Source organism: Oncorhynchus nerka, linkage group LG22, assembly GCF_034236695.1.
Source record: "Oncorhynchus nerka isolate Pitt River linkage group LG22, Oner_Uvic_2.0, whole genome shotgun sequence".
Classification (NCBI taxonomy): Eukaryota; Metazoa; Chordata; class Actinopteri; order Salmoniformes; family Salmonidae; genus Oncorhynchus; species Oncorhynchus nerka.
This window is the reverse complement of record NC_088417.1, coordinates 77,491,323-77,519,175: the sequence shown is the minus strand read 5'-3', so window position 1 is coordinate 77,519,175 and position 27,853 is coordinate 77,491,323. Positions and strand designations below refer to the sequence as shown.

The following is a 27,853-nucleotide window of genomic DNA, read 5'->3' as shown; positions in this document are numbered from 1 at the left end:
TCATAGCTCCTTGTAAGGTGAATACTAACACTTTGTGAATACTAACACTACTGTGTGTGTGTGTGTGTGTGTGTGTCAGTGTGTGTGTGTGTGTGTGTGTGTGCACGCGTACGTCTGTCTGTGAGTGTCTCTGTGTTGATGGATTGTGGCAGACCATTTCAATACATTGCTTAAGCTCTTATTAAACGGGGCGATGCCCACAGGGCATCTTAGCAAGGAGGTAGGCCACCGTGTGCCAACCCAGTCTGCCTGCGGACAGATTTGGGCTTAACTAACTCGCCTTCAACTCCAGAATACAAATCAGGGATGGCAAAGACGGAGATCCAAACAAGGTGAAGCCTGACAAAGTACTCCCTCTCGTCTGCAGGACAGGCACAAAATCAAATTAGATCTCCATTTTACCACTTTAACCCTGGGTCGAGGCACTCCAACAGCAAAAGCTTGTAGGATGCATGGGAATGAGAGGTTATGGAATCGACAGGTTTGACATGGATCGGCTGCCTTATTAAGCCAGTGTTTAAGTCCACTGATCCAAATGATCATGGGCAAACAACACCATGCACCAGCATGAAGACCAATAACGTTACACGTGCACCTTGAAATAGTACTTTATGGTGTTATTTGCCTATGTATGTAAAAGGCATTGGACCAGAAGCTGACAGACCCTTTATTGCCCTGTCAGATACACAAGCAAAGGTAGATTCATGAGGATGGACAGCGACAGAGTGATGGGATGTGATGCTATGTCAATAACAACAAATGAGCCTCGGGCAAATGTGGAGTAAGCCTGTGGGAAGCTCAGTTGCCGCACCTCCTCAGAAATGTTGCCGCACCTCCCCCCACACACGTACACACACACACTTTTGTTGCTTTCACACAAGTGTACAGGTACTTGAGATTGAGATTTTTCTCAGGGATCCAGCTGCTGTAAAAGCAGTTTTCCTCTGCAGAAATAGAAGCATGAAAAACAGCTGGTCAGAATGAAGAGCATTGTGTAGTATCTTCATTTCCCTGTCTCTGTGAGAGGAAAAAAGCTTGAGGCAGGCAGAAGCTGAGCAGAAAGTAATTACTTACACCTCAATCTCAGAGGTGTTGGACAGCTCAAATGTAACTTGGATTGGAATACTAGAATGCTGCCATGAATGTAGGCTTTCTCTAGAAGTGTATCTGTGGACCCATGGAGCAGCTCTCTCAGTGGATGTGTCCAGTCATGAGAGAATGTGGAAGGCTGTGTGCTGCCCTGGTCCAGTGGCATGCTGGCTCTGGTGGGCTGGGCTGAGAGGGTGGGACACTTTCTAAGCAGAGAACCACCAAACACCCGTTCCATTGTTTGAATTCCTCTCCTAGATTTATTGTAAAAACAGTCATGGCTGACAGAGCCTCCCTGGCTGTTCCAGACACAGCGAACACCTCTGAGATGGTATATAAACACAGCTCTTCCCTCTCAACCCCAGATTTATCTGGACTTTTGTTATTTTTAAACAATTAAATGGAATGAGGTTCTCTTTTTAATTAGAAAGTTAAATATTGGTTTTTAAAGGCCAGGGCTTTGGTGCCTGGGCCAGGGAGCATATGAAAAATGACTTATTAATGACAATCCTGCCAAATCCCTGTGCCCCCGAGGGCATCACTCACACAACGCTGCCCTGCATACAGGCACCCTGCCAGCTGGAGAGGAAGAGGAGAGGGAAGAGGGGAGGAGACATTCCAAAGTACAGAGGACCACCATCAGTCTAGATCCATATCTTTATGATGACTATAACCTATAGCACTGACAGTTGCAAAACAGATGCATGAGCCAGTTATCAGTCAGTAATTCACATGCAATTCCAGGAGCCTCCACTAGAGGGTTTATTTAGACATAGTGACCAATACAGTGTAAAATATTTGGATGACATTTTACATTTTTAATGACTCATTCTCCTTAAAATAATTGTAAATAATTACAGTACTATGGAAATATTCTAATATCCCTTTGTAGGTTTAAAATGACTTATATGTTATCAAATATTCAATAAAATACCTTTTCCAGAATGCATCAAACGCTATAGAATGGAAGGGATCAATCTAGTCTACTGACAAAAAATAAAATAAAAATACAATGTGACATGTTTGAGTTTTAATCTGGATATGTGGAATGGTATCGGTATTCTTTGCCGTAATACGTGGCAAATGCTTACATTTTTTATTTTATTTCCTTTAATTCAAATTCAATTCAAATTCTGCTTTCCGTGGGGTGTTTCCAATTCAAATTCTGCTTTCCGTGGGGTGTTACCAATTCAAATTCTGCTTTCCATGGTGTGTATGCAATTCAAATTCTGCTTTGCATGGTGTGTATCCAATTCAAATTCTGCTTTCAATTCTGAAATTCCTTAATTGACCCTGGTAGCTAGCTGCTGTATGTATGGAGGTTGTCATTGGTAAAACGACACTTACATCTTCACCTGGCCTCTACCGTAGACATGCCATCCTGTACCCGGCGGTGTGAGTCACAGGCAGGTGTGCATGACTGCCACCTGTGCTGCTGCCCGACTGTCCATGCCCCAAGTGTGCTGTTTTAATGAGCACTGAGCCAGCCCTCCTAGTTTGGCCTAAATTAATTAATCAGTCCTCATTATGCACACTGTTCCTCAGTAATTGCGAGCACAGGCACAGTGATGAATGATAATAGAGGAGAGAAAGGATTCTCATTAACAGGGAAAAATGTGAGCCCACCCTTATAATGAACCCGCTCCCACCCATCAGAGGTCTTTTCCTTCCTGCTACTCACACATACACAGGTAGCCGCTCTCACTTACACACCTCTCTCTCGCGCTCTTTCTCACTCTGGGACAGTGAGCACACTGGGGACTCCCCACCCAAGACAAGACCAGCAGACTCATTTCAGATAAATGGCCAACAGTGTGACGGTGGGGTATTGCAGGGTCAGGGAAGAAGTGGGTTTCTGCCATGTATGCATGCCTGACCAGGTTGGAGCTTAGCTGGAGTTGGGTAGAGCAGGATCAATTTAATGGAAGCTTATGTGGCTAAGAATGATACCGAAATTCAAGGACCAGGGAACTTAGTCAGTCAGTAAACTCTCTAAAGATTTTCACAGCCTTATACAAACAAATTAGTGAATTTTCTTAAAGCTAAAATAAAATAAAAAATATGTTATTGTATTGTCACATATACCATATAGGTGCAGTGAAAAGGGTTGTTTTTACAGGGTCAGCCATAAACAGTATCTTAGCTAGACTAATGCTTTCAGATGCATCAGTTGCTATTGTACTGATTGAGATGCTCTCGAGCAACATGACCTCTAACCAAAGTATCTGAAATGTTATTTAAACCCCAAGCCCATCAAATAAACCCCACCTGGCTTTATTTCCCCCCCTTACTAGCTCTTTATTTCCCCCCCTTACTTACTAGCTCTTTATTTCCCCCCCTTACTTACTAGCTCTTTATTTCCCCCCTTACTAGCTCTTTATTTCCCCCCTTACTAGCTCTTTATTTCCCCCTTACTTACTAGCTCTTTATTTCCCCCCTTACTTACTAGCTCTTTATTTCCCCCCTTACTTACTAGCTCTTTATTTCCCCCTTACTAGCTCTTTATTTCCCCCTTACTTACTAGCTCTTTATTTCCCCCTTACTAGCTCTTTATTTCCCCCTTACTAGCTCTTTATTTCCCCCCTTACTTACTAGCTCTTTATTTCCTCCCTTACTAGCTCTTTATTTCCCCCTTACTAGCTCTTTATTTCTCCCTTACTAGCTCTTTATTCCCCCTTACTAGCTCTTTATTCCCCCCTTACTAGCTCTTTATTTCCCCCCTTACTAGCTCTTTATTTCCCCCTTACTAGCTCTTTATTTCCCCCCCTTACTTACTAGCTCTGATTTTGCTCATATCTACTTTATTGAGGAACAATGTACTTACTATGACTGTGATACAGTGGGGCAAAAAAGTATTTAGTCAGCCACCAATTGTGCAAGTTCTCCCACTTAAAAAGATGAGAGAGGCCTGTAATTTCCATCATAGGTACACTTCAACTATGACGGACAAAATGAGAAAAAAAAAATCCAGAAAATCACATTGTAGAATTTTTAATGAATTTATTTGCAAATTATGGTGGAAAATAAGTATTTGGTCAATAACAAAAGTTTATCTCAATACTTTGTTATATACCCTTTGTTGGCAATGACAGAGGTCAATCGTTTTCGGTAAGTCTTCACAAGATTTTCACACACTGTTGCTGGTATTTTGGCCCATTCCTCCATGCAGATCTCCTCTAGAGCAGTGATGTTTTGCGGCTGTTGCTGGGCAACACGGACTTTCAACTCCCTCCAAAGATTTTCTATGGGATTGAGATTTGGAGACTGGCTAGGCCACTCCAGGACCTTGAAATGCTTCTTACGAAGCCACTCCTTCGTTGCCCGGGCGGTGTGTTTGGGATCATTGTCATGCTGAAAGACCCAGCCACGTTTCATGCCCTTGCTGATGGAAGGAGGTTTTCACTCAAAATCTCACGATACGTGGCCCCATTCGTTCTTTCCTTTACACGGATCAGTCGTCCTGGTCCCTTTGCAGAAAAACAGCCCCAAAGCATGATGTTTCCACCCCCATGCTTCACAGTAGGTATGGTGTTCTTTGGATGCAACTCAGCATTCTTTGTCCTCCAAACACGACGAGTTGAGTTTTTACCAAAAAGTTATATTTTGGTTTCATCTGACCATATGACATTCTCCCAATCTTCTTCTGGATCATCCAAATGCTCTCTAGCAAACTTCAGAATGAAAATTACAGGCCTCTCTCATCTTCTTAAGTGGGAGAACTTGCACAATTGGTGGCTGACTAAATACTTTTTTGCCCCACTGTATGTGGTTGTCCCACTTATCTTAAGATGAATGCACTAACTGCAAGTCGCTCTGGATAAGAGCTCCTGCTAAATGAATAAAATGTCAAATGTGTATGACTAGGGACGTGTGTGTCACTGGCACACCATTTGCCGCTATCATTCCCTTCCATCTGTGGCTCTCATTTGATGTGCCTCACTTATAATGATCCATATGCCAGTGGACAAATCAGAGAGTATGATGAGAAAGGTCAGCCATTTTGGTCAGGGAGTTGGTCAACCATGGTTTTCCAGTGCTGTGATAAGATATTGTGTAAAATAATTTATTTTATTAATGTATCTGCAGTGTATGTTTGTTAGGTAGCTACCTAGACAGTTTTAGAGGAATGGTTCCATACATTTTTCAAATTAACTGCCAATATTCCAACATTCCATTCAAACGATGGAGTCAATCCACAGCCATACACTGGCTGAAATCAGTAGATGATAGGACTTAGACAAGTTGTAAATGCAACAATTACTGATATTGTATCATATAATAGCACAGTCAGCTTTTTCTTTTACATTTACAATCTCTTTACATATATTTTAGATGCAATTTATACAGAAAATGTGTATAAAACCCATATAAACTGTATTCATGATTATATGACAATATTTTAGGTTGACAATCATTTTATTACATCATTTCTGATGTATCACATGCCTTTGTTTTATTCTCCTGTGTAAGTAAATTCAGGATTATGTCTCTACTGCCATGTATTCCAATTAGATGGTTTGGATTTCTCCCTGACCAATATGGCTGCCATTTTTACCCCATTCTGGAACTTGGACGGTTTATGGCATCTCCCCTCTAGTAATTCAATAGGATCTTTGCACATTTTTCTCTCTGCCCCATGGCAATATGTGTAGAAGCACAAGAAAATTGCTTTAAAACAGCAAACTTTTCTCTAAGTCTCATGGCAAAATGGCAAAATGTGTAGAATAGCATGAGATTAGCTATAAAACTGCACATTTTTCTATTTACCCCATGTGTAGAATTGTAGGAAGTTAGCGGTTTCTATCCGTCTCCTTGATGCAGTGGCTGCTGAGCTGTGAGGAAACTTAAAGGACCAGTGCTCCTTTCACTAATTTTAAACAACTTTCAAGACAATTTTCACTCACTACATAAGAATAAAAGCATTGTACATGCTGATGAAAAGTAGCAGATAATGAGGGTGTTTGTCTGCCAGCCTACATGTCGTAGCATCTCAGACTTTATTACGTCAACAGTTTAAATCAGCCAGCATTGGCAGTGACATCTACTACCCTAATGAAATAATGATGGAACAATGGATTGGCAGATGATAACAAATGAGCAGATATTAATCATGACAGCAAATGACTGTATGTCTGCATGACTAATGTACTGACAGCAGGCAAGCAGACACTGCAGCAGCCCCTCAATCAATGGTAGTGAGAGGAAGCCCAGTGGCCGGCAGTGTGAGAAGATCGATTCTGCAAATTTTGTCACTGATGAAACATTTGATCTCAAAACAGTTTTCTGTTTCCAAAAATTAAATATGTTATGGACAGAGTGGACTAAGTTTTGTTGACTTTACCCTTTGCCAAAGTTTTTTTAAATTGCGTTGTTTAGAAGGAGTGCAAAGGCGAATTGAGTAGGCGTTCCCTAATGGAAATATGCAGATGATGCTAGAAGGGGCCAATAGGATCTGGGTTAGCTGGTGCTTTGCTCGGCCCACCTCCTTGCTTGTTCTGCCCACTATGACTAATTTGGTCCTATAGGAACTGACAGGCTCTGGTCTATCTTGGTTTAGTTATACAAATATTTGATGTAGTATTCCTGCATGCTTAATGTTCCCGCGTGATAGTGTATACTATGGTAGGAGATTGAATACTATAGTATTCTCTGTAGTGTTTTTAGAGGACTTTTGAGGACTGAAGTCTACAAAACACTAGAGTGAATACTGTAGTATTTACTGTAGTATACTGTACACATTACTGTAGTGTTTTTGCAGACTGTAGAATATTGCAGTATTTACTGTAGTGTTTTTGCAGAATGTAGTATAATGCAGCATTTACTGTAGTTTTTTGCAGACTGTAGTATACTGTCATATTTACTGTAATGTTTTCAGGGACATTACTGTGGTATTTACTAAATTGTTTTTGTTTTAGTATCTTTTTTAGTACCTAATAGGGAAATGCTAAAACTGCTCATTCTCCATAACCTGTAGCCAGGTCAGGGTTAACTACTACTCTCTTCAATAACCTGTAGGAAACACAATTTATGATCTATACTTTGCATGTAGGTTTCTCACTTATAGGTGGCACAAATTGTGATATGGGGGAGGGGAATGGGCAGGATAAATGCAAATGAGATACTGGAGTATTTTTTAATCTTGTTTTTGTGGACTGTAGTGTTTTTGAGGACATTTCTGTAGCATTTACTACAGTTTTTGTTGTTGATAATACTATAGTATTTACTAGAGTATTCTAGCGTATGCAAAATACACATGATCGAGGGATGCAATTGTGTGTAGTATAGTATTCTACAGTACTACAGTTTACTACAGAATTCTATAGTAAGTACTGTGGTATTCTATTGTAAACTGTTGGGCCAATTGTGCGCAGCCTAATGGGACTCCCAGTCACGGTCGGTTGTGATAGAGTCTGGAATTGAACCAGGGTCTGTAGTGACGTCTCTATCACTGAGATGCAGTGCCTTAGACCTTTCAATGCTCCTGTGCTACTGTTTCAGGCAACAACATGATTCACATATGATGAGAAGAAACATGTACCTTATACAATCTCATGGGAGTTAAGCTGCTATATTCTCTGTGGACAGCATGCAGCCAGCGTATGAAACCCATATGAACTTGTTTGACTGCCAAAAAGTAAACATGACATATGCATGTGCACACACGCACACACACACACAGTGTGAAACTTTGTGAGACTTTAAAGAGACTTAACTCAGGAAGATAAGGGAGTCAGGCAGGCTCTCTGATCATGTTCAACTAAACTGGTCCATTCTCTTGGCAGAGTGCTCTGAAGAGACAGCAGAGGATCAGCAGAGCACAAAAAAAATATTGGAGGGGCCGAGGCCTACTGAAAGTGCTGCAGGAGGGTTTGTGTGTGTTTAAGTGGTGAATTAACGTTGTTGAGAGAGCTGGATAAGTGGCTCGGAGTGGTCTCACTGCCAGAGCATATTCTGAAAGCCAACTATGAGACACACACCAGGGAAAGGGAGAGCATGGAGGCTTACTGGCTAATCTGGTCAGAGAGTGTGCTGGAAGCTGTGCTGAATATTCAATGGACTGGATGAAAACATAGATTTAATTTCTGACTACAACATCAGTAGCAATGCTTTCCCTTTAGGATAGTTCCACATTCAGAGTTGCCTCCTGAACTTGCAGTATTCTTTTGCCTATGTTGAGCTCTGGATAAGAGCGTCTGCTAAATGACTTAAATGTAAATGTAAATGTTTGAGAGTGTGTATGTGCAAGGGTATGTGAGTGCTTGTGTATGTAGTGAAAATGTCTCTTACCCTATGCAGCATAACTTGAAATAGATCTATCTACTCTTTAAAATGTCAATGTAGAAGAGAAGCAGGCTGTGACCTTAAATGATATGAGATTGATTTGAACTTCAGTGTGACCTCTGCTGCCATTGAAGCGGAGAGATGGCACTTACACTTGGATGTCTAGCATGATCCTCTTGTCCTCTTCCACGTGGATGCCCCAGATGCAGTCCTGGCCCTTGTCGTAGGCCTCGGGCCAGTTTGGAGAAAGAACCACACCGGCTGAATCTGTGATCTCACCACTACACACAGCTGGGCCACACACATAAGCACAGTCAAGTCCAAGGCCAACACTCCCAAAAAGTAAAAAAGAAAAACACCTACATACAAACGGACACAGTGTACACCCAGTACTCACAGTATAGCCATCTTCAAATAGGAAAAACAAGTGATCAGTGATTGAAAATCTTAACTGTCAGTGCCAGCTGAGCTGATGATATTTTAATCATATCTGGTTTTGATGTTGGTCTGTTGACTGTGGAACATCTTTTAAAGGCCATGTGAATTCACAGGGGTAAATAAAAGACTGTCATGAAAGAGTATCACTGCTGAACAGAATACCATTCATAATGACTTTCCATGCTCCTTGAGGGAGCCTAAGAGTGTTGGTCTAGAACTGTTACAAACTGCTAATGCTGAAAAATATAGTTCTCTGGCCCTGAACAGCAGAAATGAAATCCTTTCATTTCTACCTTTGCCGAAGAGCTGTACAATCATGGGTAGTGTGGTGTGGGACAGCGCGGGGGAAAAGTGGATAAAATAAGGGTTAGAGGTCAGTGTGCGTGTCTGTGGGGGAGAGAGAGGTATCCCTAGGTCTTTATTGTGGCTGGGGTTCCTAGATCGTACGCCAGTTGCTGATATATATATACACACGTATGAGAGAGAGAGAGAGAGAGATAAGCAGGGAGATAATTAATAAAACTGGGCTTTGACTTCTAAAGCTGTGCACTAGCTCCTAACTCAGGTCTTGGGAGACTGGGGTAGCTGGCTTTATTGTGGCTGGGGTTCCTAGATTGTACTCAATTTGCTGATAGAGAATTAACCAAACTTGAGCTGATGAAATCCTGTGGACTGTGTTTTTAATGGAATGAGGACTCACCCCTGCAGGCTGGCTCTGTCTCGTTCCACTGGGGGTTTTCTGCATCCACACACTCAATGATGACTGAGCCCTGCTCCAGAGTGTAGCCCGGGTCACAGGCAAACTCCACCACCGCACCCACACCGCAAGCTGTGTTGCTGCTAGTGAAGTTTCCATATTTCACAAAAGGCCCATAGCATGTGCCCTTCGCAAAAGCTGTGGGATAAAAATCCCACAGGTATATTCTTTGTTATATTAAGTCAACATCAATCCTCAATTTGACCTCCCTTAGGAAAAGGTAAAGACATATCAGTGTTGATCCTTTGAAGCATGTTTTCTAGTATAATTCTATTAAGTTAATGTAGTCAACACACACACATACGAGACACACTCACACACATTGCATCAGTACCTTCATATCTGATGGCTGCTCCTGTGGAAGTCACAGTCCCGTCTGTGGTGAACTCTACAAAGAGGTGACGTCCTGTGCTCACCACGCCCTCATTGGGCAGGTACTCCACCTCATAGGAGTCATATACCAGAGGCGAGTCAATGTTGTTCCCATTCTTTATTAGGAGTCTAAAAAACAGTCAAAAACATTGCATCATAAAAAGGGTGAAGGGAAAATGGGACACATTGATTTGTTATTGAGGACTAAGAGAAACATCAAAAGGTAGTGGTGAGTGGTTCTGAAGTGGCGCTCAGTGTTTCATCATTGGCTGTAATAAACCTGCGATAACATTCTCATCAACTCAGCAGCCAGTGGCTTCATTAAATGTCCATTTGTTACATAGCCTTGAGACAGTATTTATAGTACAAAAATGTAATTAAATCTCTGCTCCCCGCGTCTGACTGGCCTGTGTAGTCCCTCAATTAATTTGCATGAGGGAATACAGTTAATGATTTGAAATGACATAAAGCCGTATCAATTTCATCCAAGTCACTCACATATGGGATTTAGTCGCCTAACCTAAGAAAACATGTCCTTGCAATATATGCAGTAAAGTTGGGCGTTGTTATCCAGTGTTGTATCGCGTTCTGACAACCGGATGTAAAACCTGTCATACAGTGCCTTGCAAAAGTATTCACCCCGCTAGGCGTTTTTCCTATTTTGTTGCATTACAACCTGCAATTTAAATGGAATTTTATTTGGATTTCATGTAATGGACATACACCAAATAGTCCAAATTGGTGAAGTGAAACGGAAAAAAATAACTGTTTAAAAAAATTATTACAAAATTAAAAACGGAAAAGTGGTGCGTGCATATCTATTCACCCCTTTGCTATGAAGCCCCCAAATAAGATCTGGTGCAACCAATTACCTTCAGAAGTCACATAATTAATTAAGTAGTCCACCTGTGTGCAATCTAAGTGTTACATGAAGTATCTGTCCATAGGACCACTTTAAGCTGTACACTCCACAGAGCTGGGCTTTACAGAAGGGTGGCCAGAAATAAGACATTGCTTAAAGAAAAAATAAGCAAGCATGTTTGGTGCTCGCCAAAAGGCATGTGGGAGACTCCACAAACATTTGGAAGAAGGTACTCTGGTCAGATGAGACTAAAATTGAGCTTTTTGGCCATCAAGTAAAATCACGATGTCTAGCACAAACCCAACACCTCGCAACACCCCGAGAACACCATCCCCACAATGAAGAATGGTGGTGGCAGCATCATGCTGTGGGGATGTTTTTCCATCGGCAGGGACTGGGAAACTGGTCAGAATTGAAGGAATTATGGATGGCGCTAAATACAGGGAAATTCTTAAGGGAAACCTGTTTCAGTCTCCCAGAGATTTGAGACTGGGACGGAGCTTCATCTTCCAGCAGGACAATGACCCTAAGCATACTGCTATAGCAACACACAAGTGGTTTAAGGGTAAACATTTAAATGTCTTGGAATAGCCTAGTCAAAGCCCAGACCTCAATCCAATTGAGAATCTGTGTTATAACTTAAAGATTGCTGTACACCAGTGGAACCCATCCAACTTGAAGGAGCTGGAGCAGTTTTGCTTTGAAGAATGGGCAAAAATCCCAGTGGCTAGATGTGCCAAGCTTATAGAGACATACCCCAAGAGACTTGCAGCTGTAATTGCTGCAAAAGGTGGTTCTACACACACACACACACTTTTCCCCGATGCCTTGAGATGGATGAAATCATACCGTGAAGGCAGTTCCCAGCATGTCAGAGTGAGCAATGAGCTGCCACCCATTCTCAGCTATGATGTGGGCATGCCCCAAGGGTCAATACTGGGGCCCCTCCTGTTCAGCCTGTACATTAATGATCTGCCTTCTGTTTGTACTGGGTCTGAAGTTCAAATGTATGCAGATGATATAGTGATATGTGAACGCAAAGCGCAAACAACAAGCTGCACAGGAACTCACTACTGTAATGGTCCAGGTTACAAAGTGGCTCAGTGACTCGTGTTTGCATCTCAATGTGAAAAAAAAACATCTGCATGTTCTTCACAAAGAGGACAACTGATGCCACTGAGCCAGATGTCTGTGTCAGGGGAGAAGATCCAGGTGGTATCCGATTTGAAGTACCTTGGCATCATATTTGATTCCAACCTCTCTTTTAAAAGCAGGTGAAAAAGGTAACTCAAATAACCAAATTCAACCTAGCTAATTTTCAATTCATACACAATTGTTTGACTACAGAGGTAGTAAAACTGTACTTCAAATCTATGATACTCCCCCACTTAACATACTGCCTAACTCATGAGAGGTAACTATATAGTTCCCTTAAGAAAAAACACCTTTAGTCAATCTGCTTTCTCTGTGAGAGCTTCCCATGTCTGGAACACACAGCCATCAGACACACATAACTGCACCACCTATCGCACCTTCACAAAAAACATAAAGACATGGCTAAAGGCCAATCAGACTTGTGAACATAATCCCTAGCTGTGTATTGCAGCTCTCCATGTTGTCTGAAGCTTGTGAAGTGTGGAAACACTAGTTGCTTTTATATATTTTGTTTTGTTGCTTTTTACGTTATGTTGCGCTGTCTGTATGCTACATGGTGCTTGTGCTATGTTGTTCTGTCTGTATGCTACATGGTGCTTGTGCTATGTTGTTCTGTCTGTATGCTACATGGTGCTTGTCCTATGTTGTTCTGTCTGTATGCTACATGGTGCTTGTGCTATGTTGTTCTGTCTGTATGCTACATGATGCTTGTGCTATGTTGTTCTGTCTGTATGCTACATGGTGCTTGTGCTATGTTGTTCTGTCTGTATGCTACATGGTGCTTGTGCTATGTTGTTCTGTCTGTATGCTACATGGTGCTTGTGCTATGTTGTTCTGTCTGTATGCTACATGGTGCTTGTGCTATGTTGTTCTGTCTGTATGCTACATGGTGCTTGTGCTATGTTGTTCTGTCTGTATGCTACATGATGCTTGTGCTATGTTGTTCTGTCTGTATGCTACATGGTGCTTGTGCTATGTTGTTCTGTCTGTATGCTACATGGTGCTTGTGCTATGTTGTTCTGTCTGTATGCTACATGGTGCTTGTGCTATGTTGTTCTGTCTGTATGCTACATGGTGCTTGTGCTATGTTGTTCTGTCTGTATGCTACATGGTGCTTGTGCTATGTTGTTCTGTCTGTATGCTACATGGTGCTTGTGCTATGTTGTTCTGTCTGTATGCTACATGGTGCTTGTGCTATGTTGTTCTGTCTGTACTCACCGCTCATTGTTTTCCTGTATTGTTATTGTAATTGTTTTTAATAACCTGTTCAGGAACTGCAGTTGAAAATTTCTCTCTCTCTCTCTCTCTCTCTCTCTCTCTCTCTCTCTCTCTCTCTCTCTCTGTCTGTGTGTGTGTGTGTGTGTGTGTGTGTGTGTGTGTGTGTGTGTGTGTGTGTGTACTCTACCGGTCATCATCCTCAGCCAAAGCCACTTTCTCAAAGTGAACATGAAGCCGGTGGCCTTCAGGAGCCTCCAGGACCCAATGGCAAGTCAAGTTGTTGCTGTAGTTGCCAGGGAAACCAGGAGAGACAATACGGCCCAAAGTGGCATTTTTTATCATCCCACCACAGGAAGCTGCATTGAAAATAGATTGGATAAGAGCGAGAATGAGATTGACAGAGAGGGAGGCAAGGGTAAAATTCAGAGAGAAAAAGAGAGACATAAAACCGCTTAAATGTCCCTTAATTTAAAAAACAATATTTGTTTTCTGCTCTCTCTCTTTGCTGAGTAATACCACAGTACATGGGGTTTGGAGGAAGAACATTTCCATCCCTGTGCTGACCATAGAGATAGTTAAAGGACCAACATTGTATCTGTCACATTATGGCGTCTGTGAGAGCATGGGCAATGCAACTGAGGCCATCTACATTCTGAAGTAGTCAATTTTCTTCTTCTACTATTTTGGTGCATACTGCCACCTGGAGTGTGTTGTTTGAACAGATATAAAGCCAAAGTTGTCGATCTACTGCCACCTGCAGGTATGGAATGTTTGCTCATGAATATAATTCATTGGCTGATCCCTCCTGATGACCTGGATGGAATTATGTGATCCTTCCTTTACCCATAGGAAGTCCCACCCAGTTGACTACTTCAAAATCGTGAAAGTCCTCAATGGTGCTGCCCATGTTAAAATGGTCTCTTGGCCACTGGAGCTCTCTATCTATCTCTATGGGACTGGCTGACAGACTGACTGTATCTGTGTGTGATCAACTAGTGAGGAGAGCAGAGCAGCAGAACAGTATCAGTGCAGAACAGCTGTAGGGAGTGAGAGTGAGGCTGGCAGAAAAGACGATGCTAATTGAGAGCAGGTGAAGGATAGTCATGCAGCCCACTACTAATTAGTGTAGTGTAGCCAGGTCCAAATGGGCTGGTTTAGCCCGGTCTCGTCTCCATAGCAATGCTCCCTCTCCCCATACTAGTAATCAGACACTAACAGACCAGGCCTCTCAGCACAACCAATCAACTTTGGGCCTAAATGAGGATGCTAGACTGACATGTTGTAAAAGCTCACCTTAGGCCTAACCCACTGGGCAACAACTGTTTGAATCAATGTCATTTCAACAAATAAAAATATATGTGATGACGCTGAATCAGAGTGGAAAACTGATTGCGAAAAGTAATCAACGTAAAAGATTTTAATAATTTTCCACCCAACTTTTAACCTAAATCCAATGACATGGTGAATTTTGGGGGGATTTCATGTTGAATTCATAGTAGTTGACAACTTTACCAAATGTAAATCAAATCTAGATGTTGAACTGACGTCTGTGCCCAGTGGGAAGTAGCTTGTATCATTACTATACAGGGAGGCATGGGCGTTACATGTTGTGAGGTAGGCCGTCGTGCTGAGTGCTATTATTTGCAAAGTGGATATAAATAGTTGCCTTAATTAGGCCAACTTACAAGATTTACAAATTATAAACAGGACGAAGAGCAACATAAGTCAGAACACTAAAAACATAAACTATATCATCATTCCTGACAGCAATTTGACCATACAGCAGGAAGTATAGCCACACCCTTCCATTTCTGGCTACAACAGGACATTTTTGTTTTAGGTGGGATCCTTGGAATGTCCCGATTTTGCTCATGGGCCTGATATTGTCCAATCGCAATTCAGCATTTGTCTCAGGGTTGGTTTAAACCAGAGCCATGTATTTAAAGAGTTGGGCCATTGAGGTTTCTGCATTATGATGCATTTACATGACCCTACACAAAGTGGTATTCAAAGTCGGGGTCACAGTGGGGTTGGCATATAAACCAAAACACAAAAACAAAATAATTTGGAACAGAAAATGTAGAGTACAGATTATTTTATAGAAAGGGGGATACCTAGTCAGTTGTCCAACTGAATGTATTCAACTGAAATGTGTCTTCCGCATTTAACCCAACTCTTCTGAATCAGAGAGGTGGGGGGGGGCTATATGGGACAACACACAAAACGCTTTTGAGAAAGATTAGACATTTGAAAAGTACAATTTTATTGAGTAAATGTATTGAATTGAAGGTTATTTGTTGATGTGATTATTAAGAAAATGGGGTCCCTGCTTTTTGAATACCACTGCCCTACAACATTCTATGGCAATCATATTAGTGTAATACACGAATGACTAGAATGGGCATTATGAAGCATTTACATGACACTTCAAAATTCTATGGCAGCCATGCTAGTATAACAGATGTCATGCTTCTTTTAGCAAGTACCACTTCCTCCTGATTCAGCTCACACCGAAGCTCACACCCAGGACTTCTGCTTTCATAGCACACGTGACCGGCCTCCCAAAGCGCCTTATCAGTTGGCGCCACCGAAAAGTTAGCAATTAGGTGGCGCACGTTTCACACATTCCCATGTGCTACATTCACCCATAAAACTTATTCCACAACGACCATAGTGTTGAGCTGAGCACAACTGTAGATCCGGGTCACGTGACTGTGCCGCTAACAGTATATTGTCACAGTCTCTGTCCCCATCCCGGACTGGAACTACTGATCCTCTGCTTGCAGACACACGTGACCACCATCTGTCATGTATTGTCATGTTATGTCTTGTTCCTGTTCTTTCTCTTCACTTCGTTTCCCCCTGCTGGTCGTATTAGGTTACCTTCTCTTCCTTTCCTTCCCCCAGCTGTTCCTGATCTTCTCTAACTACCTCGTTCACCCTTTTCCCACCTGTTCCCTTTTTTCCCCTCTGATTAGTTCTCTATTTCTCTCTCTGTTCCTGCTTCTGTCTTTGTCAGATTCTCGTTTTGAGTTTCTCATGCCAGAACCAAACTATCGTCACGTTTGCTTCACCCTTGTCTCGTCCTGTCGGAATCTGCCTGTTCATCTGATGCTACGTGTGATCAGGTACCTCTGTCATCTACAACCCGCGCCTACCCAGAGAGACCAGCAGTCTGTCGCCGCTAACCCTGCTATTCTCCTCTGCTGCTAAGAAGGGGACTTTTCTGTAATATCAGAAGGACTTTATGATTTATTTGTCGCCCTCTCTGCGGGTTGTCTATTTTGCTATTCAGTACATCTGAAGAGGATCTATGTCTTCCCTGTGTTTTGACATTAAAGGACTCTGTTTTTGTTAAACCGCTTTTGGGTCCTCACTCACCTGCATAACACCATCCTTGATAATGTACCAACCATATGAGCTATCCAAAAATATCAACATTTAAACCTAGCTGTTGAGAGAGCTCGCATTCTTAACTTCTTTATGTTAGCACCCCATTAACAGTACATGAGGAATATCTAAATAATGCTATGTAACTGTATGTCTAGAATTAGACAAATACAAAATATATGGCTCTGGTTTAAATATTGAACTTTCGAACACACCTGTTTCACACACCTTGCGCCCCCCGGAAAGAAATACCCCCTTGATAGTATGCAAGGGAAGCAAGGTAAGCGTTTACTTTGATTTTAGCTTAATCATATTGATTTAATTGCTTACCATGATTAATTTTTGTAGTAACATTTAATGAACAAATCCATGAATGGAACAGAGTAATATGTAGTGTGGAGGGAATGAATCGGAGTGCGACCAAAACATTTTATTTTCTTATGACATGACTTATGACATGACTTATGACAAATGTGTACCACAGGGCACAGACCTGCTATTCATATATGAACGTGTACTATTTCCCCATACTATGCAACTATTGTGGGAAACACTCTTTGTGAAGAAGAGTAGGCTAGACATGTTAGTCGCTGAGGTAACAAGGGCATGTTTGTTTACAACTGCACTATTGCCCCTAACCCTGGATTTATATTAAACAGCTTGAATAGCAGGGGATACGGGTTACAGAGAGAGAATTAAAGTCGCACAGCAGTAAGCCAGACACCTGATAGGCCTACCAAATAGAGCACACAATAAACCCCAATTAACCTCTGGGCAGTGGGTGCCAAATAACACCCAGTCCATTTAAACTGAGTTTAATTACTTTAATCATTCAGCTGAAATGTTATTTTCCTCAGTTGTCAGTCTCTGTGGTGTTCTCTGAGGGGTAACTATAATTTCCCATTGGTTCTCAGTAAGCAGATGAATGGATCCTGGAAGTTGATGAGCTGAAGTCGGTGTGTGTGTCTGTGCATATGTGTCTATGTGTATGTGTGTGTGTTTGGCAGGAAGGAAGCAGTGTTGTTGTCTCTTACCCAGGCATTTTGGCTCCTTGCCACTCCAGTAAGGTGTAGTGGCGTTGCGACAGGCGAGCATGGTGGGGCCTTGCAGCTGGTAGCCGGTCAGACACTGAAAGTAGGCCTCTCCCCCAGCATGGAGGTGAGTCACTGATACCTCCCCGTTGGCTGGCTCCTTAGGGAAGGCACAGCTCAGCATGAAGGCTAGAGGGAGGGAGGGAGGGGATTTAATCATTGATGACCGGTTTGATATTATTTCTCTTTGTGAATTTTTTCACCATGGTTGTTCAAAGTGGAATTAGTTGTTCTCAGTGATACCATTTCACTTTAATTATACATACAGTAAACCAACGGAGTGTAGACACACACACACAGAGTACATGTTGTGTATGAAGAATGTACTGTAATTGGGTAGAGCAGGGCTGTTTTCATCAGTTTTCTACTTGAGTTATAAATATTCCACTCCATATGCTGCAATTAATTGCAGTTTAAAAGTACATCTGCAAATAGATTGTGACATGTCTGCAATCGCTAATGAGTTTCAGTGTGCTGCAAAGTCTACACACACACACAGCTATGACACGGAGATTTAGGTTTGGTGTACAGGGTAAAAGTAGAGTTGTAGATCAGTTCCATTTCAGAGCTGGTACTTTAATGTGATAGTGGGGAGAAGAATTGTCTCTGTACCAGTTGTCAAAGCGCTGTGAGTCCAGCGCATCAAGATGAATGGGCTTCAACTTCCTCTGCGTCCCTGTCCTTAAACGGATGGTCCTACATGGGATGTATGGTAGCAATCATTAGTTGGCGTGGATGATGGATTGAGCTAACCATGTCCTTAATGAGCGCTATATAACAGGCCTTTCTGTCTGTCGGAGCGCAGGCCCACTCTGCTCTGCTCTGCCTCACTGGCGCAGCATGCTCGCTCTCTGAAATTATGTTCTTGAGGTCCAGTGCAGATAACACCAAAACCTTGCATTTATTGAAAATACACCATGGAAGCAAAAATATACTTTTAACACTGGACCTAAATTACAGACAGAGGTGGTGTAAGATAAAGCATTCAAATACTTCACCCAAATCCAGACAGCTGATGTTCTGAAAGAGCTGCAAAATCTGGATCCCTACAAATCAGCTGGGCTAGACAATCTGGACCCTCTCTTCCTGAAATTATCCGCCAGTATTGTTGCAAACCCTATTACTAGTCTGTTCAACCTCTCTTTCATATCGTCCGAGTTTCATAAAGATTGGAAAGCTGCCGCGGTCATCCTCCTCTTCAAAGGGGGAGACACTCCAGACCCAAACTGTTACAGACCTACAGTAGATCCATCCTGCCCTGTCTATCTAAAGTCTTCGAAAGCCAAGTGAACAAACAGATCGCCGACCATTTTGAATCCCACGTACCTTCTCCGCTATTCAATCTGGTTTCCGAGCTGGTCATGGGTGCACCTCAGTCACACTCAAGGTCCTAAATGATATCATAACCGCCATCGATAAAAGACAGTACTGTGCAGCCGTCTTCATCGACCTGGCCAATGCTTTCGACTCTGTCAATCACCGTATTCTTATTGGCAGACTCAACAGCCTTGGTTTCTCTAATGACTGCCTCACCTGGTTCACTAACTACTTCTCAGATAGAGTTCAGTGGGTCAAATCGGAGGGCCTGTTTTCCGCACCTCTGGCAGTCTCTATGGGGGTGCCACAGGGTTAAATTCTTGGGCCGACTCTTTTCTCTATATATATCAATGATGTCGCTCTTGCTGCGGGTGATTCTCTGATCCACCTCTATGCAGACAACACCATTCTGTATACATCTGGCCCTTCTTTGGACACTGTGTTAACAAACCTCCAAACGAGCTTCAACGCCATACAACACTCCTTCTGTGGCCTCCAACAGCTTTTAAATGCTAGTAAAACGAAATGCATGCTCTCTCTTCAACTGATCGCTGCCCACGCCAGGCTGACTAGCATCACTACTCTGGACGGTTCTGACTTAGAATATGTGGACAACTATAAATACCTAGGTGTCTGGCTAGACTGCAAACTCTCCTTCCAGATTCACATTAAGCATCTCCAATCCAAAGTTAAATCCAGAATCGGGCTTCCTATTTTGCAACAAAGCATCCTTCACTCATGCTGCCAAACATACCCTCGTAAAACTGACTATCCTAGACTTTGGCGATGTCATTTACAAAATAGCTTCCAACACTGTACTCAGCAATTCGGATGCAGTCTATCACAGTGCCATCCGTTTTGTCATCAAAGCCCCATATACTACCCACCACTGCGACCTGTAAGCTCTCGTTGGCTGGTCCTCGCTACATATTCGTCGCCAAACCCACTGGCTCCATGTCATCTATAAGTCTATGCTAGGTAAAGTCCTGCCTTATATCAGCTCACTGGTCACCATAACAACACCCACCCGTAGCACACGCTCCAGCAGGTATATTTCACTGGTCATCCCCAAAGCCAACACCTTCTTTGGCCGCCTTTCCTTCCAGTTCTCTGCTGCCAATGACTGGAACGAATTGCAAAAATCACTGAAGTTGGAGACATATCTCCCTCACTAACCTTAAGTTTCAGCTGTCAGAGCAGCTTACCGATCGCAACAGCTGTACACAGCCCATCTGTAAATAGCCCATCCAACCAACTACCTACCTCATCCCCATATTTGTTCTTGTTTTTCTGGTCTTTTGCACACCAGTATTTTTTCTTGCACGTCCTCGTCTGCACATACAGTATATCACAAAAGTGAGTACACCCCTCACATTTTTGTAAATATTTGAGTATATCTTTTCATGTGACAACACTGAAGAAAGGACACTTTGCTACAATGAGTGTACAGCTTTTATAACAGTGTAAATTTGCTGTCCCCTCAAAATAACTCAACATACAGCCATTAATGTCTAAACCGCTGGCAACAAAAGGGAGTACACCCCTAAGTGGAAATGTCCAAATTGGGCCCAAAGTGTCAATATTTTGTGTGGCCACCATCATTTTCCAGCACTGTCTTAACCCTCTTGGGCATGGAGTTCACCAGAGCTTCACAGGTTGCCACTGGAGTCCTCTTCCACGACATCACAGAGCTGGTGGATGTTAGAGACCTTGCACTCCTCCACCTTCCATTTGAGGATGCCCCACAGATGCTCAATAGGGTTTAGGTCTGGAGATATGCTTGGCCAGTCAATCACCTTTACCCTCAGCTTCTTTAGCAAGGCAGTGGTTGCATTGAAGGTGTGTTTGGGGTTGTTATCATGTTGGAATACTGCCCTGCGGCCCAGTCTCCAAAGGGAGAGGATCATGCTCTGCTTCAGTATGTCACAGTACATGTTGGCATTCATGGTTCCCTCAATGAACTGTAGCTCCCCAGTGCCGGCAGCACTCATGCAGCCCCAGACCATGACACCACCATGCTTGATTGTAGGCAAGACACACTTGTCTTTGTACTCCTCACCTGGTCGCCGCCACACACGCTTGACACCATCTGAACCAAATAGGTTTCTTGGTCTCATCAGACCACAGGACATGGTTCCAGTAATCCATGTCCTTAGTCTGCTTGTCTTCAGCAAACTGTTTGCCGCTGAGCATGTGCACTCAACTTCTTTGGTCGACCATGGCGAGGACTGTTATGAGTGGAACCTGTCCAGTTAAACCGCTGTATGGTCTTGGCCACCGTGCTGCAGCTCAGTTTCAGGGTCTTGGCAATCTTCTTATAGCCCAGGCCATCTTTATGTAGAGCAAAGATTATTTTTTTCAGATCCTCAGAGAGTTCTTTGCCATGAGATGCCATGTTGAACTTCCAGTGACCAGTCAATTTGAGTGAGTGTGAGAGCGATGACACCATATTTAACACACCTGCTCCACATTCACACCTGAAACCTTGTAACACTAATGAGTCACATGACACCGGGGAGGGAAAAAGGCTAATTGGGCCCAATTTGGACATTTTCACTTAGGGGTGTATTCACTTTTGTGGCCAGTGGTTTAGACATTAATGGCTGTGTGTTGAGTTATTTTTAGGGGACAGCAAATTTATACTGTTATACAAGCTGTACACTCACCACTTTACATTGTAGCAAAGTGTCATTTCTACAGTGCTGTCACATGAAAAGATATACTCAAATATTTACAAAAATGTGAGGGGTGTACTCACTTTTGTGATATAGTGTATATCACTCCAGTGTAAATTGCTAAATTGTAATTACTTCGTCACTATTGGCCTATTTATTGCCTTAACTCCTTACTTAATTTGCTCACTCTGTACATAGATTTTTATATTGTGTTATTGACTGTACGTTTGTTTATCCCATGTGTAACTCTGTTGTTTTTGTCGCACTGCTTTGCTTCATCTTGGCCAGGTTGCAGTTGTAAATGAGAACTTGTTCTCAACTTGCCTATCTGGTTAAATAAAGGTGGATTTTTTGTTTGTTTGTAGAAATGCCTGTCTAACTCATAGAGATCTACTGTACAGATGTATGATCTTAATTTGAACACCCTGTTGCAGGGGAACTTTACTGCAATGCATGTAAAACTTGTAATGTATTTGAGGTTTTAAAAGGCTTCTGAAGTTTTTCGATATGAAAAATGCTTCACCCCCTACAAAAATGTACATGAATTATAATCCACATAATAATTCATATTTCCTGTTGCTGCATGATTATTCTCCTGCTGTAGCAAACTGGCTCAAATTAAGACCCTACATCTGTAGGTGTGATGATATCAAGAATGTGTTGCATCTGATTGTTTCATCTGATTGCTGTTTCTAAATAATAACATTAGTGGATATTTTGAGGATAACAAAGCTGTTAAATTGCCTGTGTCTACAGAGACTTAAGCACTAGTAGGCTAAGTGTGACAGCCAGCTTCGAAAACAGAGAGCAAAGACAAGGACCCTGTGGAGGATCCCAACTGTTTAGTATGTCTGACTCAATCCTTTACTCATTAATATGATTTGGAGGAACAGTCGAAGTGGAAATGAGCTGTTAGGTTGTGTCAACACGCAGGTGGAAACATTTCAAACAAAGCTCTCAGCTCAGCTCACACTCCTGCTCTCCTGCTGTCGACCAGTCACTACCTCCTCCTCCACCTCCCCAAGACATGGGAATAAAAGGGACAGTGTAGAATGCTGAACCTGAGACAACCACTGTGGGGGTTGAGTGTGCAGAGTCTGAGCACGGGAGCATTACACTGTCGCAACATAAAACGTTTAAGCTTTCCGGAACCCATTCAAATGGTATAATCACTGCTCTTTATTTCCCTTTCTTCTCATGGCTGCATATGAAAATCAACATTAAAGCTAACAGTTTTACAGCCCTCTGCCGCTCGACACGAGGCATTAAGGAAAAGTACACTTTGGAAGGAAATTTAATTTCAACCCCACTCCCTGCCTGCCAGAAGACATTTGGATATTAGTGCTGAAAGTAGACGATGCTCTCCCCCAGCAATCAAACTCAATAAGACTGACAGAGCCAGGGTTTTTAGTGTCTGTCTATTTACTAAGGATTCACTTTAGCTCTCTTCATGTCGTGTACTATACATCATTGTACTTCCTGACACCATTGTGCAGTGTGGCATACTTTGCAGGAAGTCGTTTTGTGTATTTGATGTACCACATGTGGTTTAAAGTCGGTGTTAAAGTGTGCAGCAACTATGATTTATCCCAGAATGCACTCATAAACCTGTACACAACTCTGTACATAACTCTCCCGGCTGTAATACTGTGTTAAATCATTATCTTACCTGGCTGCCTCAGCACATCAACAACTGCTCAAGGGGGCCAATAGTAAACAATACCATGTGTCACTCAAAGACTATCATTTATTGTTTACATTAATGCTACAGGAACAGCACAGAACTGATAAAAGAGAAAATTATTTGCTTGCAACACTGCATTCAAGAGCTTCTCCTCTAGATATCTCTCATAGCCTAACAAGACTCTCTGCAAGCGTAGAGAAACAATGGTTTTACAAAGGCTCGTCTCTTGGAATGTGGTTCAGACTTATTAACACCATATTGAAGGCCAAACAAACCAAGTTTCGTCCTCCGGCTGTTGAACCATTATTAGTCAAATACCAATCAAATTTCAACACATACAACTCAAATCAAATTACAAACCACCTCCTTAAGAAATGCCTTAAGGTTCAGTGTGCAAGCATAGGTTATAATAAAAATGGCACACTGATTTCTCCCACACTAACAGTTCCAATATGATGAAGCAGCCAGCCAGCCAGTCTTCTCTCTCTGGAGTAAAATCAATGAGATGCAGAGTGCGAGTCCAGCTGCCCTAGGTCATCCATTGAATTCTTACTTTATCACTGGCTCCACTGAGCCCAGTTATTGCCATTATCATACCAGCATTTCATATTTGTTGAGCCTGTACAATGGGGATGCTGCAGGCAGAGACAATCCCCTAAGAATTAAATGACATGCAGCCTCCATTCCATTGTACTTCATCTTAGAGGGCCATAAAGCCTGATTGTTTTGCTATTACAAGTAATGGCACCACAGTAAATACAGAGGCAGATTAGCTGATGGTGGGGCCTCAGGCAACAGATGCTGAGGTAATGTCCTTGGTTATTCTGCCCCATAAGAGAGAGAAAATAGGGGGGAAAGAGGAGGGAAACAACTGGAAATGTGGTCCTGATCTCTGCCATCAGTGACAGCTGTAATGGGTTTGAATGACATCCTATCTCATCAATGACCATTGCCACTTTATCAGTCAAGGATCAATAGGTATTAACGCACAGAGCCAAAGCGGATAAAGGATTATCACTAGTGGCAGTGGTGGCTACACTAATCACATGCCTTTGGACTGACACGTCACTGAGTAAAATAAGGTATTGCTAATAAACTTAGTATTGACTTAACCTCTAACCTATTATGGTAGGCTCAATTTGCAATTTATCATGTATTTAGAATTGTATGACAGTAAATCAATAATATTAATAATGAGGGTTACAACTCATAACTGATTCATGGCAACTAAATCAGCAGTAATGACAGGATGCAGGGAAGCAGGGAGCATGGCAGCCTATGGCATCAGTGGTAATGTAATTTGGTGCTCTGGAGAGACTCACTCTACTCATCAGTCTAGAGTAGACAAACCCTCATTGATGGGACCGTGCCGGCTGCAGTCTAAAGTTACTTCCCCTTAATAGCATTTATTGAGCAGTTGACCATTGGAATTAAATGTTTAACCCAACCACATAAATATCAATACATCACAGCAGGACTGTGGTGGGGCTCTCTCAGATTGAACCTCTCTTCCCAGGGACAAGACTATTGATCTTTGTTTAAGGGTAATGTTTCATCGGAGAACTCGTATAGAGCAAGACTCACATGTACTTAAAATCAGAGTAATTCACCAGACCTTTCAATTAGTCTTCAAGGGCTGTTTTCACTCTGATGCTGATGATGCTGAACCACAATATCCACTGGGCATGGAATCAAACTGTATCGGAATCGATCACAGAGTGTTACCTATGAGACTGGTTTAACACACATCTGTAAAGTGTGTAGGCAGTATGTGTATATGTGAGGGCCTTAATGCTCTCAGTTGACATTTGAGTGGATGGCTTTTCTTTGCCATGTGAAATATTCCACACATACTGACTTGGTGGAGGTGATAACTTGTTTTGGCTGGGGTATCCCTCTGCGCTGCAGCCCTCTCCAACCCTCTACTAACCAAGTCTATGAAGTCTCCTCAATTTTACATGACCAGATGAAAAATGCATCTCTCCCCTTTGGCCTGAGTATCTGTTGTGAAATGCAGAGAGAATTTGTTTAGTGCCCTGCCCATCAGAACACATTGAGAATAATTACATACAGAGCATATTGGCAGGGTGGAAATATTAAGATTGGTAATAAAATTATACCTGCCCCCCTGTAGTTATGACCAACTGGGAGTCCTCCCTTCCCAGCTGCAGCCCCCAGGGAGCCGTGTAGTAGTGGGAAATCAAACGGCTGATTAAAGAGTTAGAGTAGGAAATGTTTCTGCCCTCCTCTCCCCCCCCCCTTTGGTGTCACACCAACAGATGTCTCCATTACAGCAGAGGAGACACACTGAGAGACACATGGCAGAAACCTCTATGAATAAGCTGCTGTCGTCCTCAGCAGAATCGACAGCCAACGATACAGTTCTCATCTCCCATGCTGAAAGGTGGTAGGACACAGTTGAGTGAATTTGTGTATATGATTACTGTACGCGAGAGTAGTTTCTACATGTGCAAAGATTAAATGTCTCTGTCCCTCTCTGCCCCCTCTCCATCTCTTTTGTAACAAGCAGACATGTTATTGTCATTCCGCTAGGGACCTGTTTTTAAAGTATTAGGTGAGTATGTTCTGTGTTACCATTTAATTAGCTAGTAAATAAATTATTAAACCAATTGGTGTTCTACTGAATCATAAGTAAGGCTCAGGATTTTGCAGATGCAAGGAGGTTATGATTGTTCAGAATGATGATATGATATGAGGTTATGATTAATAAATTAACTGTTTATAGATGTAATAGGTTAGAGTTTATTACAGTACTGAACACCTGACCGTATGCAGATGTGTTCTAAGTCTATTTCAAAGATGTATAGACTTTTTCTCAATTCAATCCAAGAACCAAGTGTCTACCTGTCTAGACAGTCATTAAATGTCGACCTCAGTATGAGGGATCAGGGAAGTCATAAAGGAATTGCAAGAGGGCTTAGTTTAGGTTTGCTTTCTCCAATATTTCAGCCTGAGGTCCACTCTTTCCTGTATGTATTGCACACACACACAACATTCTCAACCCTCAGGAGAGTTGAAGAAGACTAGATACAGGCTGTGACACAGACACATCATCACTCCCCAGTGTTAACTGTGCTGCTACTATTACTACTGCAGCATTCATCAGTGTCATCTAAGCCACAGCCAGGGCCTTCTGCAGATATTAATTACCTAGAGCTGAGATCTCTCGCTACAGATCTGTCTCCTTCTCAACGCTTGTCCCATCACATTTTTAACACCCCATTACAATGGACAAGGTGATTGCGCACACCATGGAGATTAACACAAATCTAAATCCTGATAGCCTTTGAAATTTGCTGTCATGCTTGTGGAGTAACGGTTATAAATAGATTAAAGAGTAGCCTTCTAATTGCTCCAAATGTCCTTCACGGACGGAATTTGTGGATGTGCATAAAATGAGACCATTAATATAAGGATGATGATATCAAGCGTGACAGAGAGAGAAGCTTTGCAGGTACATATTGGAATTTGTTTAATGTAGACAGCAAAATATTTTCTGAAAAGTACCTTTTTTCTTGAGACTGATGATTTCAAATAGAAATGTCAAATAGTGTGAAAAGCATTTATCATTCAAATTCAGAGCTGCTGTTCCACAACATTAGCTCTGTAGAACTAATGAAATCCCATATGTTATGATGACTTTATAGGCTCTCATTGTTGCTTTGCCAAGCATAAAAACTGACATGGGCTCAGTGTGAAAGCGTGTCATGCTGCCATAGTGTTTGATATCAATTAGAGAGAATTTAATACCCTGGCATAAAAATTTGACATAATACCTACATCACTGAATGACTTAAACATGTGGTTGCCTTCTGCACCCCCACAAATGCACCCCCACAGATGCACCCCAATGCCTCGAGTCTGAAAAGCCCTGCTTTGAGGATTTAGTGAAGGAGTTCTTTACTCAGTGCGTGAGGATAAAGCCCAGATTGTTGGGCTCACAGTTGTCTGAGTATGAGGGGAAATGATGATGTGCTGCTGAAGCCAGAGAGTGCTGATCAACAGGACACCCTACATTGTCTGCCCTCATGCAGGGTGATTAACTAACGTTATGGGTGAGCGCAAAGTAATTCACTGAGCAAGGATTTTGTTTATTGTTGGGTGGAGCTTTACAAAATCAGTCTGTTTCACCCTCAGCAGGATAATAGGAAAGAAGATGACTTGTACTTAGAGCAAGGTTTATTATTCAAATGTGATGTACTGTTTACTATTCAGTGAGTAGGTGTTAACACAATGCTGTTGTTAGTACAGACCTGTGACATTTCTCTAATATCCGGTAGGTGATGTTTTTTTTGTTACATGATGGATCACCACTCAGTAGCATGTATTGTACTCAGACTAATTGCTTATGAGGTGGTCTCACTCGTCTCTGACCCAAAGTAAATGTTCTCTTACTCCAATCCTTTACTTTCGGTTCCCAGGTCACCTCTCTCGTGGTCTGTTTGCCTCGAGTCTCCCGGCCACGGCTGCTATTCTCCTATTTCTTTGTGAATTATTGAGGGG

The 27,853-nt window shown here is 42.3% G+C and overlaps 1 protein-coding gene across 1 annotated transcript in view; it reads right to left on the bottom strand.

Annotated features, from left to right (window-relative positions):
- Positions 1-27,853, bottom strand: part of LOC115105775 (seizure protein 6 homolog) — a 240,090-nt gene that overhangs the window by 17,516 nt on the left and 194,721 nt on the right. Inside the window, exons 5-9 of the mRNA XM_029628147.2 lie at positions 17,597-17,782; positions 13,360-13,528; positions 9,900-10,066; positions 9,509-9,703; positions 8,523-8,661 (exon numbers count right to left, since the gene is read on the bottom strand). Coding sequence (XP_029484007.2) covers positions 8,523-8,661; positions 9,509-9,703; positions 9,900-10,066; positions 13,360-13,528; positions 17,597-17,782 — 856 coding nt within the window. The remainder of the gene's footprint in view (positions 1-8,522; positions 8,662-9,508; positions 9,704-9,899; positions 10,067-13,359; positions 13,529-17,596; positions 17,783-27,853) is intronic.